The 12,042-nt window shown below is 39.7% G+C and overlaps 1 protein-coding gene across 1 annotated transcript in view; it reads left to right on the top strand.

Annotated features, from left to right (window-relative positions):
• mrc1a (mannose receptor, C type 1a) overlaps positions 1-12,042 on the top strand; it is a 161,886-nt gene that overhangs the window by 112,749 nt on the left and 37,095 nt on the right. Inside the window, exons 17-19 of the mRNA XM_059972157.1 lie at positions 754-914; positions 1,010-1,074; positions 6,568-6,668. Of these exons, the coding sequence (XP_059828140.1) occupies positions 754-914; positions 1,010-1,074; positions 6,568-6,668 (327 nt within the window). The remainder of the gene's footprint in view (positions 1-753; positions 915-1,009; positions 1,075-6,567; positions 6,669-12,042) is intronic.

The following is a 12,042-nucleotide window of genomic DNA, read 5'->3' as shown; positions in this document are numbered from 1 at the left end:
GCTGCTCAGCAACCCAGATTGCAAAATAGAAATAAATAAGAAAAAGTTTATTAACTTAACACTCAAAATGGGAGCAATTTTAGCTTGTACATACAGAGTTAAGTCTAATAAAGTGAAATGTGTTGTTCATCACCTTAGAAGAAAAGTGCTGTTCAAAATTATTTTAAATATTAAAAAATGATTTTTTAAAATTCTTTCAGATTTTTAATTTTTTATTCTCATTTATATATCTCAAGCATAATTTAATTTCCTGAGTCAATGATTTAAATGCAATTTTATATTTTCTGTCCTTTACTTCCTGATTTACAGAATGTGTGCCTAGGTGAGAGTTCTTCAATCTGACTGAATGAAGAATCTCACTTTTCTTTCTCTTTCTGATAGTCATCATGGATCCTCAAAAGAGGCACACTTTTATCAGACACAGGGCTAGCTCAATTCTCCTGACAAGTTCATGAAATGCCATTGGATTTAAAGGGATGTTGAAAAACAAATTCTGAGTCAAAATGCTAGTGTTGATTGCTTCATTTTGTATCTTAATCCTAAAAACGAATATGAAGATTGTTACAGATAGTGCCGATATCTGATGGCTTATAACAAACAGGAGCATCATTAACATTTTTCAGGATGTTTCCTTTTGTTCATTGTGTATTTGTCATTCAACGGTTGTGTAAATTTGCATATTTACAATACATGAATTTATACAGATATACATTCATTCCTGAACTAATACTTTTTGTGAATGGTGAAAAACAGCTGTAATAACTGACGATGGCTGGCTGATACATGGCGAATCTCAGTACTATATTAATCAAGAAGAATTAGCATGGGATGATGCGAGGGAATTCTGCAAAAAAGGGTTTGGCGACCTTACTATAATCAACAGTGCTTCCGAAAGAATCTTTTTGTGGAAATCGGTAATATAAATTTCACTTTGGAAATCTAAGTTATTGATTAACAATTTATTTTTAATGGTTTGTCTACCTTGGAATTAACCTAAATGTCATTGCAGATCTTGAAATACCCCTCCAATCAATACTTTATTGGCTTGCTTGTGGGTCTTGACAAAACTATAAAGTAAGTAAACATTTTGATAATTGATCTTTACCCTGAAATTTCACTCTTTGGATTTAAGGTCTTCAGTTCCTGTCATTAGTTGGTGATACACTCTTATAAGGTACTAAGGAAAATGCTGTGAAGTATTTATGCATTGAATCATGAATATGAGTTGCATTAGGTTTCCATTTCTTTTGGATTTGAATTTCCTCAATGGTGCCGGGGACACAAACTTTACTCACATTACCATGTAAATGGGAAAAATTGATAGGAGAAGCATTATCATTTAAATTCTCATAACAATTAGTGTCTTAAGCATCCAAGCTGGACTTTAATGATGTGTCAAAGTTGGAAAATACAATTAAATGACCATTTAAAATGCAATGCCAATTCTCCTAGGCTGGGAAGGAGTCTTTAAGAAAAAGGCACTGTACTCACACAGATGTTGGAGGAATTCACCAGGTCAGGCAGCATCTATGGAGGGAAATGGACAGTTGGGGCTTCAGGTCAAAACTAATCATCTGGACTGATCTGCAGTTTCCTGTATATCCATTATTTGTATGTTTGACCATTTACCATAACCTCACTTATGGGATCAGAGATTAAGTACATCATGAGCTTTACTATTGGTCTTTCAGTTCAGTTTCAATTGTGAAACGTGGAACTGCTTTCTTTGAATCTTGGCCAATTGGACAATCACCAGTGGTAGGAAAATATAGAATAATTTTGCCAAAATAGAATTAATTCTTACTTAGAGTAGGGTGTGTGGATTGCATAAACTTGCTAAAGGAAAGGTTGTGATCAATCTGATTAAGTTCTTTCATGAAATAACACTCGGGCAATAAAGTTAATACAGTAACTATGGATTTTTAAAAGGTACTTGAATCTTACCAAACAAGGGATCTTACCAAAGTATCATACAAGGAGTTGGTAACTTAATAATGGCAGGATTTTAAAGTATCATTTAAAAATAATAAGAATCAGGTTTATTATCACTGACAGGCATTGTGAAATTTGTTGTTTTGCAGCACCAGTGTAGTGCAAAACATAAAAATTACTAACACAAAGTACTCTGCAGATGCTGGGGTCAAAGCAAGCATGCACAAAATGCTGGAGGAACTCAGCAGGTCAGGCAGCATCCATGGAAACGAACAGTCAATGTTTCGGGCCGAGACCCTTCGTCAGACTATATGTTACAAAAATAAGTAAATAACGTTAGAGGAATGATGAGGTAGTCTTAATGGGTTCAAGGACCGTTCAGAAATCTGAAAGCAGAGAGGAAGAATCTGTTCCTAAAATGTTGAGTGAGAGGTTTCAAGCTCCTGTACTTCCACCTTGATAGCAGTAAAGAGAAGAGAGCATGTCCCAGATGGTGAGGGTCCTCACTGATTGATGCTGCCATCTTGAGGTATTGCCTCTTGAAGATGTCAGGTAATAGATTTCTCAGTAGGTGAACCTTTGGTACAGAGTGGCTACTATTGCCTTGGACAGAGACAGGACCAGAAGGTATGGGAAAGTTTAATTGGTGGGGGGGGGGGGTGAATTATGATTGCTGTTATGTGGGTACTTTGAAGCACAAGTTGGGAATGTATTTTCTCAGGAAAATGCATAGTGGAAATGTGGAGGTGTTTGAGGAACATTTACATGGGTTTGTACCATTGAGGCACAGATAGGATGGTAGGGTAAAGAAACCAGGGCTGACAATAGATTTGGAGAAACTAGTCAAGAGGATGAAGTAAGCATACTTAGCTGTAGGAAGCAAGGATCAGACAGGGCACTTGAGAGTTATAAGGTAGCCAGAAAGGAGGTTAAGAAGGGGTCATGAGAAGTCCTTGGCAAGAAGAAGTTAGGAAAACCCCCGACATACAACATGTACATCAAGAACACGAGGATAGAATATAGAACATAGCCCTTCGGCCCACAATGTTGTGCCGTCCCTTAAACCCTGCCTCCCATATAACCCCCCCATCTTAAATTCCTCCATATAGAAACATAGAAAAATAGAAAATAGGTGCAGGAGTAGGCCATTCAGCCCTTCGAGCCTGCACCACCATTCAGCTGATCATCCAACTCAGAACCTTGTACCTGCTTTCTCTCCATACCCCCAATCCCTTTAGCCACAAGGGCCATATCTAACTTCCTCTTAAATATAGTCAATGAACCAGCCTCAACTGTTTCCTGTGGCAGAGAATTCCACAGATTCACCACTCTCTGTGTGAAGAAGTTTTTCCTCATCTCGGTCCTAAAAGGCTTCCCCTTTATCCTTAAACTGTGACCCCTCATTCTGGACTTCCCCAACATCGGAAGCAATCTTCCTGCATCTAGCCTGTCCAATCCCTTTAGAATTTTATACGTTTCAATAAGATCCCCCCTCAGTCTTCTAAATTGCAGTGAGTATAAGCCTAGTCGATCCAGTCTTTCTTCATATGAAATTCCTGCCATCTCAAGAATCAATCTGGTGAACCTTCTCTGTACTCCCTCTATGGCAAGAATGTCTTTCCTCAGACTAGGGGACCAAAACTGCACACAATATTCTAAGTTTGGTCTCACCAAGGCCTTGTACAACTGCAGTAGAACCTCCCTGCTCCTGTACTCAAATCCTTTTGCTATGAGTGCCAACATACCATTTGCCTTTTTCATCGCCTGCTGTACCTGCATGCCCACCTTCAATGACTGGTGTACAATGACACCCAGGTCTTGTTGCATCTCCCCTTTTCCTAATTGGCCACTGTTCAGATAATAATCTGTTTTCCTGTTCTTGCAACCAAAGAGGTTCTTGCAACCTCTCTAGTAGTCTCTTAAACTTCACTAGTGTATCTGCCTCCAACGCTGACTCAGGCAGAGCATTCCATCCACCAACCACTCTGAGTGAAAAACCTTCCTCTAATATCCCCCTTGAACTTCCCTCCCCTTACCTTAAAGCCATTTCCTCTTGTACTGAGCAGTGGTGCCCTGGGGAAGAGGTGCTGGCTATCGACTCTATCTATTCCTCTTAATATCTTGTACACCTCTATCATGTCTCCTCTCATCCTCCTTCTCTCCAAAGAGTAAAGCCCTAGCTCCCTTAATTTCTGATCATAAACCAACTTCTCTAAACCAGGCAGCATCCTGGTAAATCTCTTCTGTACCATTTCCAATGCTTCCACATCCTTCCTATACTGAGGTGACCAGAACTGGATGATTAGAGTAAGGATAGGACTGATCAGGGAAAAAGAAGAAATAGATGCCTGCAGTCAGAGGAGGTAGGAAAGGTCCCAAATGAATACTTTGCTTCAGTATTCACCAGAGAGAGGGACCTTGGCAAATGTGGGGTTATCATAAAAAAGGGTAACATCATGGGCTGTAGGATCTGTACTGTGCTGTACTGTTCTATCTTCTATGTCTCTGATAAAAACATAGGAAATAGGAGCAGGACAGGAGTAGGCCATCTGGCCTGTCAAGCCTGCTCCACCATTCAATAAGGTCATGGCTGATTTGACCATGGACTCATCTCCACCTTACCTGCCTTTCCTCCATAACGCTTCTGTGTGAGTGCTGGGGGGCAGTTGGTTGAGGTTGTGCCTGTGGTGGAATTGGCTGAGTCTGAGTCAGAGTCTACAACCCTGTGCAGCCTCTTGCGATCATGTGCACTGGTACCTCCGTAATGTACTATGTGTAACCAGTCAGGATTGGGATCAGAGTCAAGTTTAACATCACTGGAACATGTCATAAAATTTATTGTTCTGTGGCAGCAGTGCATTGTAATACATAACAAATAATCTATAAATTGCAATAAGAAATATCCATTAAAAATTAAATTAAGTAAGTAATGCAAAAAAAAGCAAAAACATAGTGAAGTAATGTTTATGGGTCCATTAACCATTCTTAAATCTGATGGCAGAAGGGAAGAAGCTGTTCGTGAAATGTTGCGCGTGTGTCTTGTCTCCTGTACCTCCTCCTTGATGATAGCAATGAGCAGAGGGTATGTCCTGGGTGATGGAGGTCCTTAATGATGGATGCTGCCTTCTTGAGGCATTGCCTTTTGAAGGTGTCCTCGGTGCTTTGGTAGCTAATGCCCAAGATGGAGCTAGCTGAATTTACAACTTCCTGCAGCTTTTTCTGATCCTATGCCATGGCCCCTTCACACCAGAAGGTGAATCAACCAATTAGAATGCTCTCCATTGTACATCTGTAGAAGTTTGCACTTGATGGCATTTGAGCTGTGCTGGCCTAAACAAATGTGTAGAGAAGGTAGAGCAGTGGACTCAGTGTACAATCCTGATGGGCATAGATGAGATAGAAAATTAGTACCTTTTGCAAGGTAGTCTAGAACTAGAGGGTACAGGTTTAAGGTAAGAAGACAGAAACTTAAAGGAGATTTAAAGAGTTAGTTTTTCACAGAGAGGGCGATGTATGTCTGGAACTTACTGCTAGAGGAGGTAATGGAAGGTGATATAATTACAACATTTAAAAAGCATTTGGAGAGTTGCTTGGAAAGGAATGGAATGGAGGGATAAAAAACTCAGTGCAAGAAAATGGTCTGAGGACTGATAGGATTCACATTTGGGATGGACGAGATTTGCTAAAAAGGCGTGTTTCTCTGCTGAATCATTCTTAGATTCTATGAAATTTTCATTGCTTCATTGCTACTATCTTTGAGAAATGAATCTTGCCAAAATCATCACAGCTCACCCGTAAAAGCAACACAGTGGACTAGAAGTTAAACTTAGGTATAAGTGATTGGGTTCTTTATTTATTTAATGTCTTGGCTATGGTTTAAACATTTGAAGAAGCAGATTTCAAGTGGAGGTGTAGAGTCAGATCTTCTGTGCACCTTTCTAACGATATGGTTTCCGAGAGCATGTAAACACAGTGATATCTCAGCACAGAAAGCCTGCTCTCTCCTGACAACTAGTGAGGCCCCTCCTTCTAGGCTCGTATATTGCAAAGCTGCTAGTGCCATCAAGCCAATGAAGGACTTACATGGATTCAGCCACACCTTGGGACCTGTTTAAACAGTAAAAAGCTTGTTAAAATATCCATTTTTGAAATAATCAATACACCAAAAACATAATTCCACCATTAAAAATCTTAAAAGGAGTAAATATTTTAACAAAAACCATTCCCTTAGTGATTGATTTCCCTCATTCAGTTGTTGTTCTTATGCCAGAGGTTTAGTATTAAGTCTATCCAGGTTGAGAATGGAAGTCTGACGCAGTTCAAGCTGCTCTGCTGAACTCCGTGAGAATCAGCACAGAAGAGGGGCAGATGTAATGGGAGACAGTGGGGTAGAGGATGCTGCTCCTGGCCTTGAGGAACACCAGAAATGGAAACCAGTGCTCCCTCAGTGTCAACGGGATAAGTCTTGGTTTTACATCTTTCCCATTGGGTCCCATTAATTTACAACCAAAATATATTTATAAAAAACTGGAGCATTGCTTAGAGATTAAATACAGGATTGTGATTAAAAAATGATGCATATGAGTGACCTATCCTTTTCCAATGAGACTGACATTTTTTACCATGATTTCTTAGGTGGATCGACAATTCGCCAGTTACTTATCTTGCTTGGGCCCAGCATGAGCCTAATTTTGCAAATAATGATGAAAACTGTGTTACCATGTACACAAACATGGGTAAGAATTTACATTGCTATAAATATTTAAGTGCTTGGAAACGTATGTCAAAATGGTGTGGGATGCATGCAATAGTTCCTCATGTTATTAGTGGGGTGCAGGGAGTTGGGGTGATTTCAGTACCAGCACAACATGCAATACATCATGCACATTCACACTGCATTAAATGTTCTTGTGTACGATTTCATGCCAATGCATGCAATGTAATTACATGCATTATTTTCACAATCGCTTGAAACCCAAACTGAAAAGAATGTTTCTCTATATGCTTTGAGCTCTGAAAGTTAAATTTCTCAACTTTGTCTGTGATTGATATCCTTCCATATCCTCCCATTCTCTACATGTTCATATGCCTATGTATTAAATACTTCCACACACCCTGTTCATCAAGCATCTACTTACCTTATCTATAAAAAAAAATTCAGTCTATCCTTTGAGGATAAGAGTTCCAAAAGTTCATGACCCTCTGAGAGAAAGAAATTCAACTCATCTCTATTTTAAATGCTTAACCCTTTAATTTTCAAGATTCAAGATTGTTTACTAGAATTTCCAGTATACAAGCATAAAGGAGAACAAAATACTATAATTGTTATTCTGAATCCAATGCAGCACAAAAGCGAATGCAATAAAAGACACAAAAAAACACAATAAATATACTTTGTAAATGCATAAGATAGCTTATATACATAAATCGATTGTATGTCCATAAAGTGATACTGGGCACACGAGCATCTGTTAATAAGGTGACTGACAGGAAATCATAAGGTAGTAGTGTTGGTGGGGGATGTGGAGGGATTGGGTTAGAGGTTGGAGGTGTTGAGCAGCCTTACTGCTTAGGGAAACTAATTGTTTTTGAATCTAGTGGACCTGGCCTGCTAGGAGTGGGACAAACAGTCCATGAGAAAGGTGGGTGGGATCCTTCATGATGTTACTGAGCCTTTTCTGGTACCATTCCTGTATGTATGTCCTTGATGATGGGTAAGCTGCTGCTGGTGATGCATTGGGCTCTTTTCACTACCCATTGTAGAACCTTCCTGTCCTCTCCAGTGCAGTTTATGCATCATGCAGTGATGCTGTATCTTAGGATGCTCTCTGCTGTGCATCTGTAGAAGGATATGATTATAGATGTGTATAGTCTAGCTCTCTTCAGCCTCCTCAGAAAGTAGGGGTGCTGGTGCACTTTCCTGATTGTGTAGAATGTGTTCTGGGACCATGAGAGGTTGTGCAAGATGTGTCGTCCCAAGGAATTTGAACCTGCTCTCAGCTTGCACAACTGTGCTGCCAATGTAAAAAGGAGTGTGAATGGAGCAAGCTCTCGTGAGTAAATAACCATCTCCTGTGTCTTGCTGACAGTGAAGAAGAAATTGTTGACCTGGCACCAGGCCGCAAGCTCTTCCACCTTCTCCCTGTAGGTTGTTGGTAATGAGCCCACCACTGTTGTGTCATTGCCAAACGTAGCAATGTGATTACTCGGGTGTTTGGACATGCAGTTATGTGTGAGCAAAATGTACAGTGAATAGGTTCGCTTTGCAGCTTGGGGAGCACCCGTGTAGATGATGATGGGAAGGTGGAGCAATGTGCATCGTGACTATCTGAGCTTTGTTTATTAGGAAGTTCAATACCCAGTTGTACAGTGGTATATTTAGAATGAGGAGTAGTAATTCATTCAGCAATGTCTGTGGAACAATAGTGTTGTCTGCCGACCAGAAATCCAGAAATAACATTCTAACATAAATGCCCTTGTTTTCTAGGGAAGACCATAAGATATAGGACAGAATTAGATTACTTGGCCCATTGAATCTGTTCTGCCATTTCATCATGGCTGATCCATTTTAACTCTCAGCCCAAATCTCCTGCCTCCCCCCACCCCTACTGTATCTCTTCATTCCCTGACTAATCAAGAATCTATCAACCTGTGCCTTAAATATACATAATGAGTGAACCTCCACAGCTGCCTGCGGCAAAGAATTCAACGGATTCACCACAGTCTGGCTAAAGAATCTCCTCACCTCCGTACTAAAAGGGCATCCTCTATTCTGAGGCTGTGTCTTCTAGTCTTAGACTCTCCCACCATAGGAAACATCCTCTCCATACCCACTCTACCAGTGCCTTTCATTCTTCTAAATCCCAGTGAATACAAGCCCAGAGCCATCAAAATCTCTTCATATTCCTGGAATAATTTTTTGAACCTCCTTTGAATCTTCTCCTGTTTCATCATATCCTTTCTAAGATAAGGGACTCAGAACTGCTTACAATACTCCAAGTGAGGCATTCCAGTGTTTTATAAAGTCTCAACATTACAACCTTGCTTTTAGATTCCAGTCCTTTCATTATAAATGCTAACATTGTATTTGCTTTCAAGTCACTTTATTGTCATTTTGACCATAGCTGCTGGTACATTACATAGTAAAAATGAGACGTTTTTTCGGGACCGTGGTGTTACATGACACAATACAAATACTAGACTGAACTACGTAAAAAAAAAACAACACAGGAAAAAAAAACACCACCGACTCAACCTGCAAATCAACCTTTAAAGAATCCTGCACAAGAACTCCCAAGTCCTTTTGCACCTCAGATTTTTGAATTTTCTCTCCATTAAGAAAATAGTCAACCCTTTCATTTCTTCTTGCAAAATACATGACCGTATATTTCCCGACACTGTTTTCCATCTGCCACTTACTTGCCAATTCTCCTAATCTAAGTCCTCTGTAGCCTTTCTACTTCCTCAGAGTTATCTGCGCCTTCAGCAATCTTCATATTGTTGGCAAACTTTGCGACAAAGCCATGAATTCCATCATCTAAATCTTTGGCATATAATGTAAAAAGAATCAGTCCCAACAGACAGCCCTGTGGAAAACCACTAGTCACAGGCAGCCAGCCAAAAAGCAGGCTCCCTTTATTCCCACCTTTTGCCTTCTACAAATCAGCCACTGCTTTATCCATGATAGAATTGTTCCTGTAATACCATGGACTCATAGCTTTTTAATTAGCCCCATATGTAGTGCCTTGTCAATGGTCTTCTGAAAATCCAAGTACACAACATAAACTGATTTATTCATGTGCCACCAAGTATTCCCGAAACCACATACTTAATAATTGAATCAAACATCTTCCCAACCACTGAGTCAGACTACCTGCCCAATAATTTCCTTTCTTCTGCCTCTCTCCCTTCATGAAGAGAGGAGTGACTTTGCAATTTTCCAGGCTTCCTGAACTATTCCAGAATATATCGACTCTTGAAAGATCATCACTAACGCTTACTAAATCTATTCCGTTACCTCTTTTGGAACACTGGGGTTTAGACCATCTGGTAAAGGTGACTTATCTACCTTCAGATATTTCACCTTACCAAAATCCTTCTCCCTTGAAACTGTAAATTCACCCACTTCATGACTCCTGATGCCTGGAACTTCCACCATACTGCTAAAACCTTTCACTGTGAAGTCTGATGTAAAATACTTATTCAGTTCGCCAACTAGTTTGTTGTCCCTTATTACTAATTCTCCTACATTGTTTTCCAGCAGTCCAATATTCACTCTCACTGCTCTTTTACACTTCATGTATCTGAAGAAACTTTGGGTACCTCTTTAATATTATTGGCTAGCTTACTTTTAACTTCTGTCTTTACCTTCTAACGACTTTTTTTAGTTGCCTTCTGTTGGTTTTTAAAAACTTCCCACTAATTTTTGCTCTGTTATATGCCCTCTCTTTGGCTTTTACATTGGTTTTAACTTCTCTTGTTAGCCATGGTTGTGTCATCTTGCCTTTAGAATACTTCTTCCTCTTTGGGCTGTATATATCTTGTGCCTTCTGAATTGCTTCCAGAAATTCCAGCCATTGATGTCCTGCCATCATCCCTGCCAATGTTCTTTTCCAATGATTTCTAGCCAACTCCCCTCTCATGCCTGTGTAATTCCCTTTACTCTATTGTAGTATTGATACATCTGACTTTAGCTCTCCTCAGATTTCAGGGTGAATTCAATCAAATTATGATCACTTGCCCCTAAGGGTTTTTTTTTACCTTAAGATCTCTAATCAAATTCTGGTTCATTACACAACACCCAATCCAGCTTAGCTGATCCCCTTGTGGGCTCAACTACAAGCTGCTCTCAAAAGCCATCTCATAGGCATCCTAGAAATCCTGCCTCTTGGAATCTAGCACCAACCTCCAATCTACCTGCATGTTGAAATCCCCCGTGACTATTGTAACATTGCCCTTTTGACATGCATTTTCTATCTCCTATTGCAGTTTTGTAGTCCTCATCCTTACTACTGTTTGGGAGTCTGTATACCACTCCCATCAGGATCTTTTAACCCTTGCAGTCCCTTCAATGTTCTACCTACAATGTTTCAACACTGTCACTTCTTTGTAATGACTTGATTTAATTTTTTTTCCAACATAGCCACCCCTATCCATCTGCCTTCCTGCCTGACCTTTCAATACAATATGTATCCCTGGACATTAAGCTTCCAGCAATAATTTTCTTTCAGCCATGATTCAGTGATGCCTGGAACATCATACATGCCAATCTGTAACTGTACTACAGATTCATCTACCTTTTTTTTTAATATTGTGCGCATTCAAATATAACACATTCAGTCCTGTCTTCACCCTTTTCAATTTTGTCCACCTTTCACATTGCAACTCATCCTGCTGATTGTAATTTTTCCCTACATTTAGCCTCTCTTCACTAGCAGCTTCACTCCACACTGCCTCTGTTTGTAAACCAACTATCTCATCTTCAGCACTATTACTGCTGCTCCCACACACCTGCCAAATTAGTTTAAACCCTCCTGAACAGCTCTAGCCAACTTGCCTGCAAGCATATTGGATCCACTCGGGTTCCAGAGTTCTTCTTTTAAACAGTTAACCACTGTTTGTAATTCTCCCTCAGAAGGAACCAATCCCTCCATTCAACCCAACAAAGCTCAAAATGTGTTTTTGGCCATTCCCTTTGGCTTTCTAAATGCCAGTGGATAGAAGCCCAGCCTGTTCAACCTTTCTTCTTAAGATAATCCACTCAGAAACCGTTTCTAAGGCCTTAACGTGCTTCCTTAAGCAAGCAGAACAACAGTGTATATAATACCCTAGAAATGTTCCCGCCAATTCCCATATAACAGAAACGAAACCTTCCTACTTCCATAGTCAATTCCCCTAGCAATAAATGAGAGTCTGTTTTCATAAATACCTCCTGTAATTTTAAATCAGCCTTTTGTGAATCATACATTTGCAAACCTAAATCCATCAACATCCCTTCCATCATCAGATTTCTGAATGGACAATCAACACATGAATTCTACCTCACTATTTTGCACTCTCTTTGCACTGCTTACCTTATTAAAATTTTTAAATATTTTGTTTATTGTAATT

Source organism: Hypanus sabinus, chromosome 6 (genome assembly GCF_030144855.1).
Source record: "Hypanus sabinus isolate sHypSab1 chromosome 6, sHypSab1.hap1, whole genome shotgun sequence".
NCBI lineage: Eukaryota > Metazoa > Chordata > Chondrichthyes > Myliobatiformes > Dasyatidae > Hypanus > Hypanus sabinus.
The sequence above is the reverse complement of the archived record's forward strand: the minus strand, read 5'-3'. Positions and strand labels throughout refer to the sequence as shown.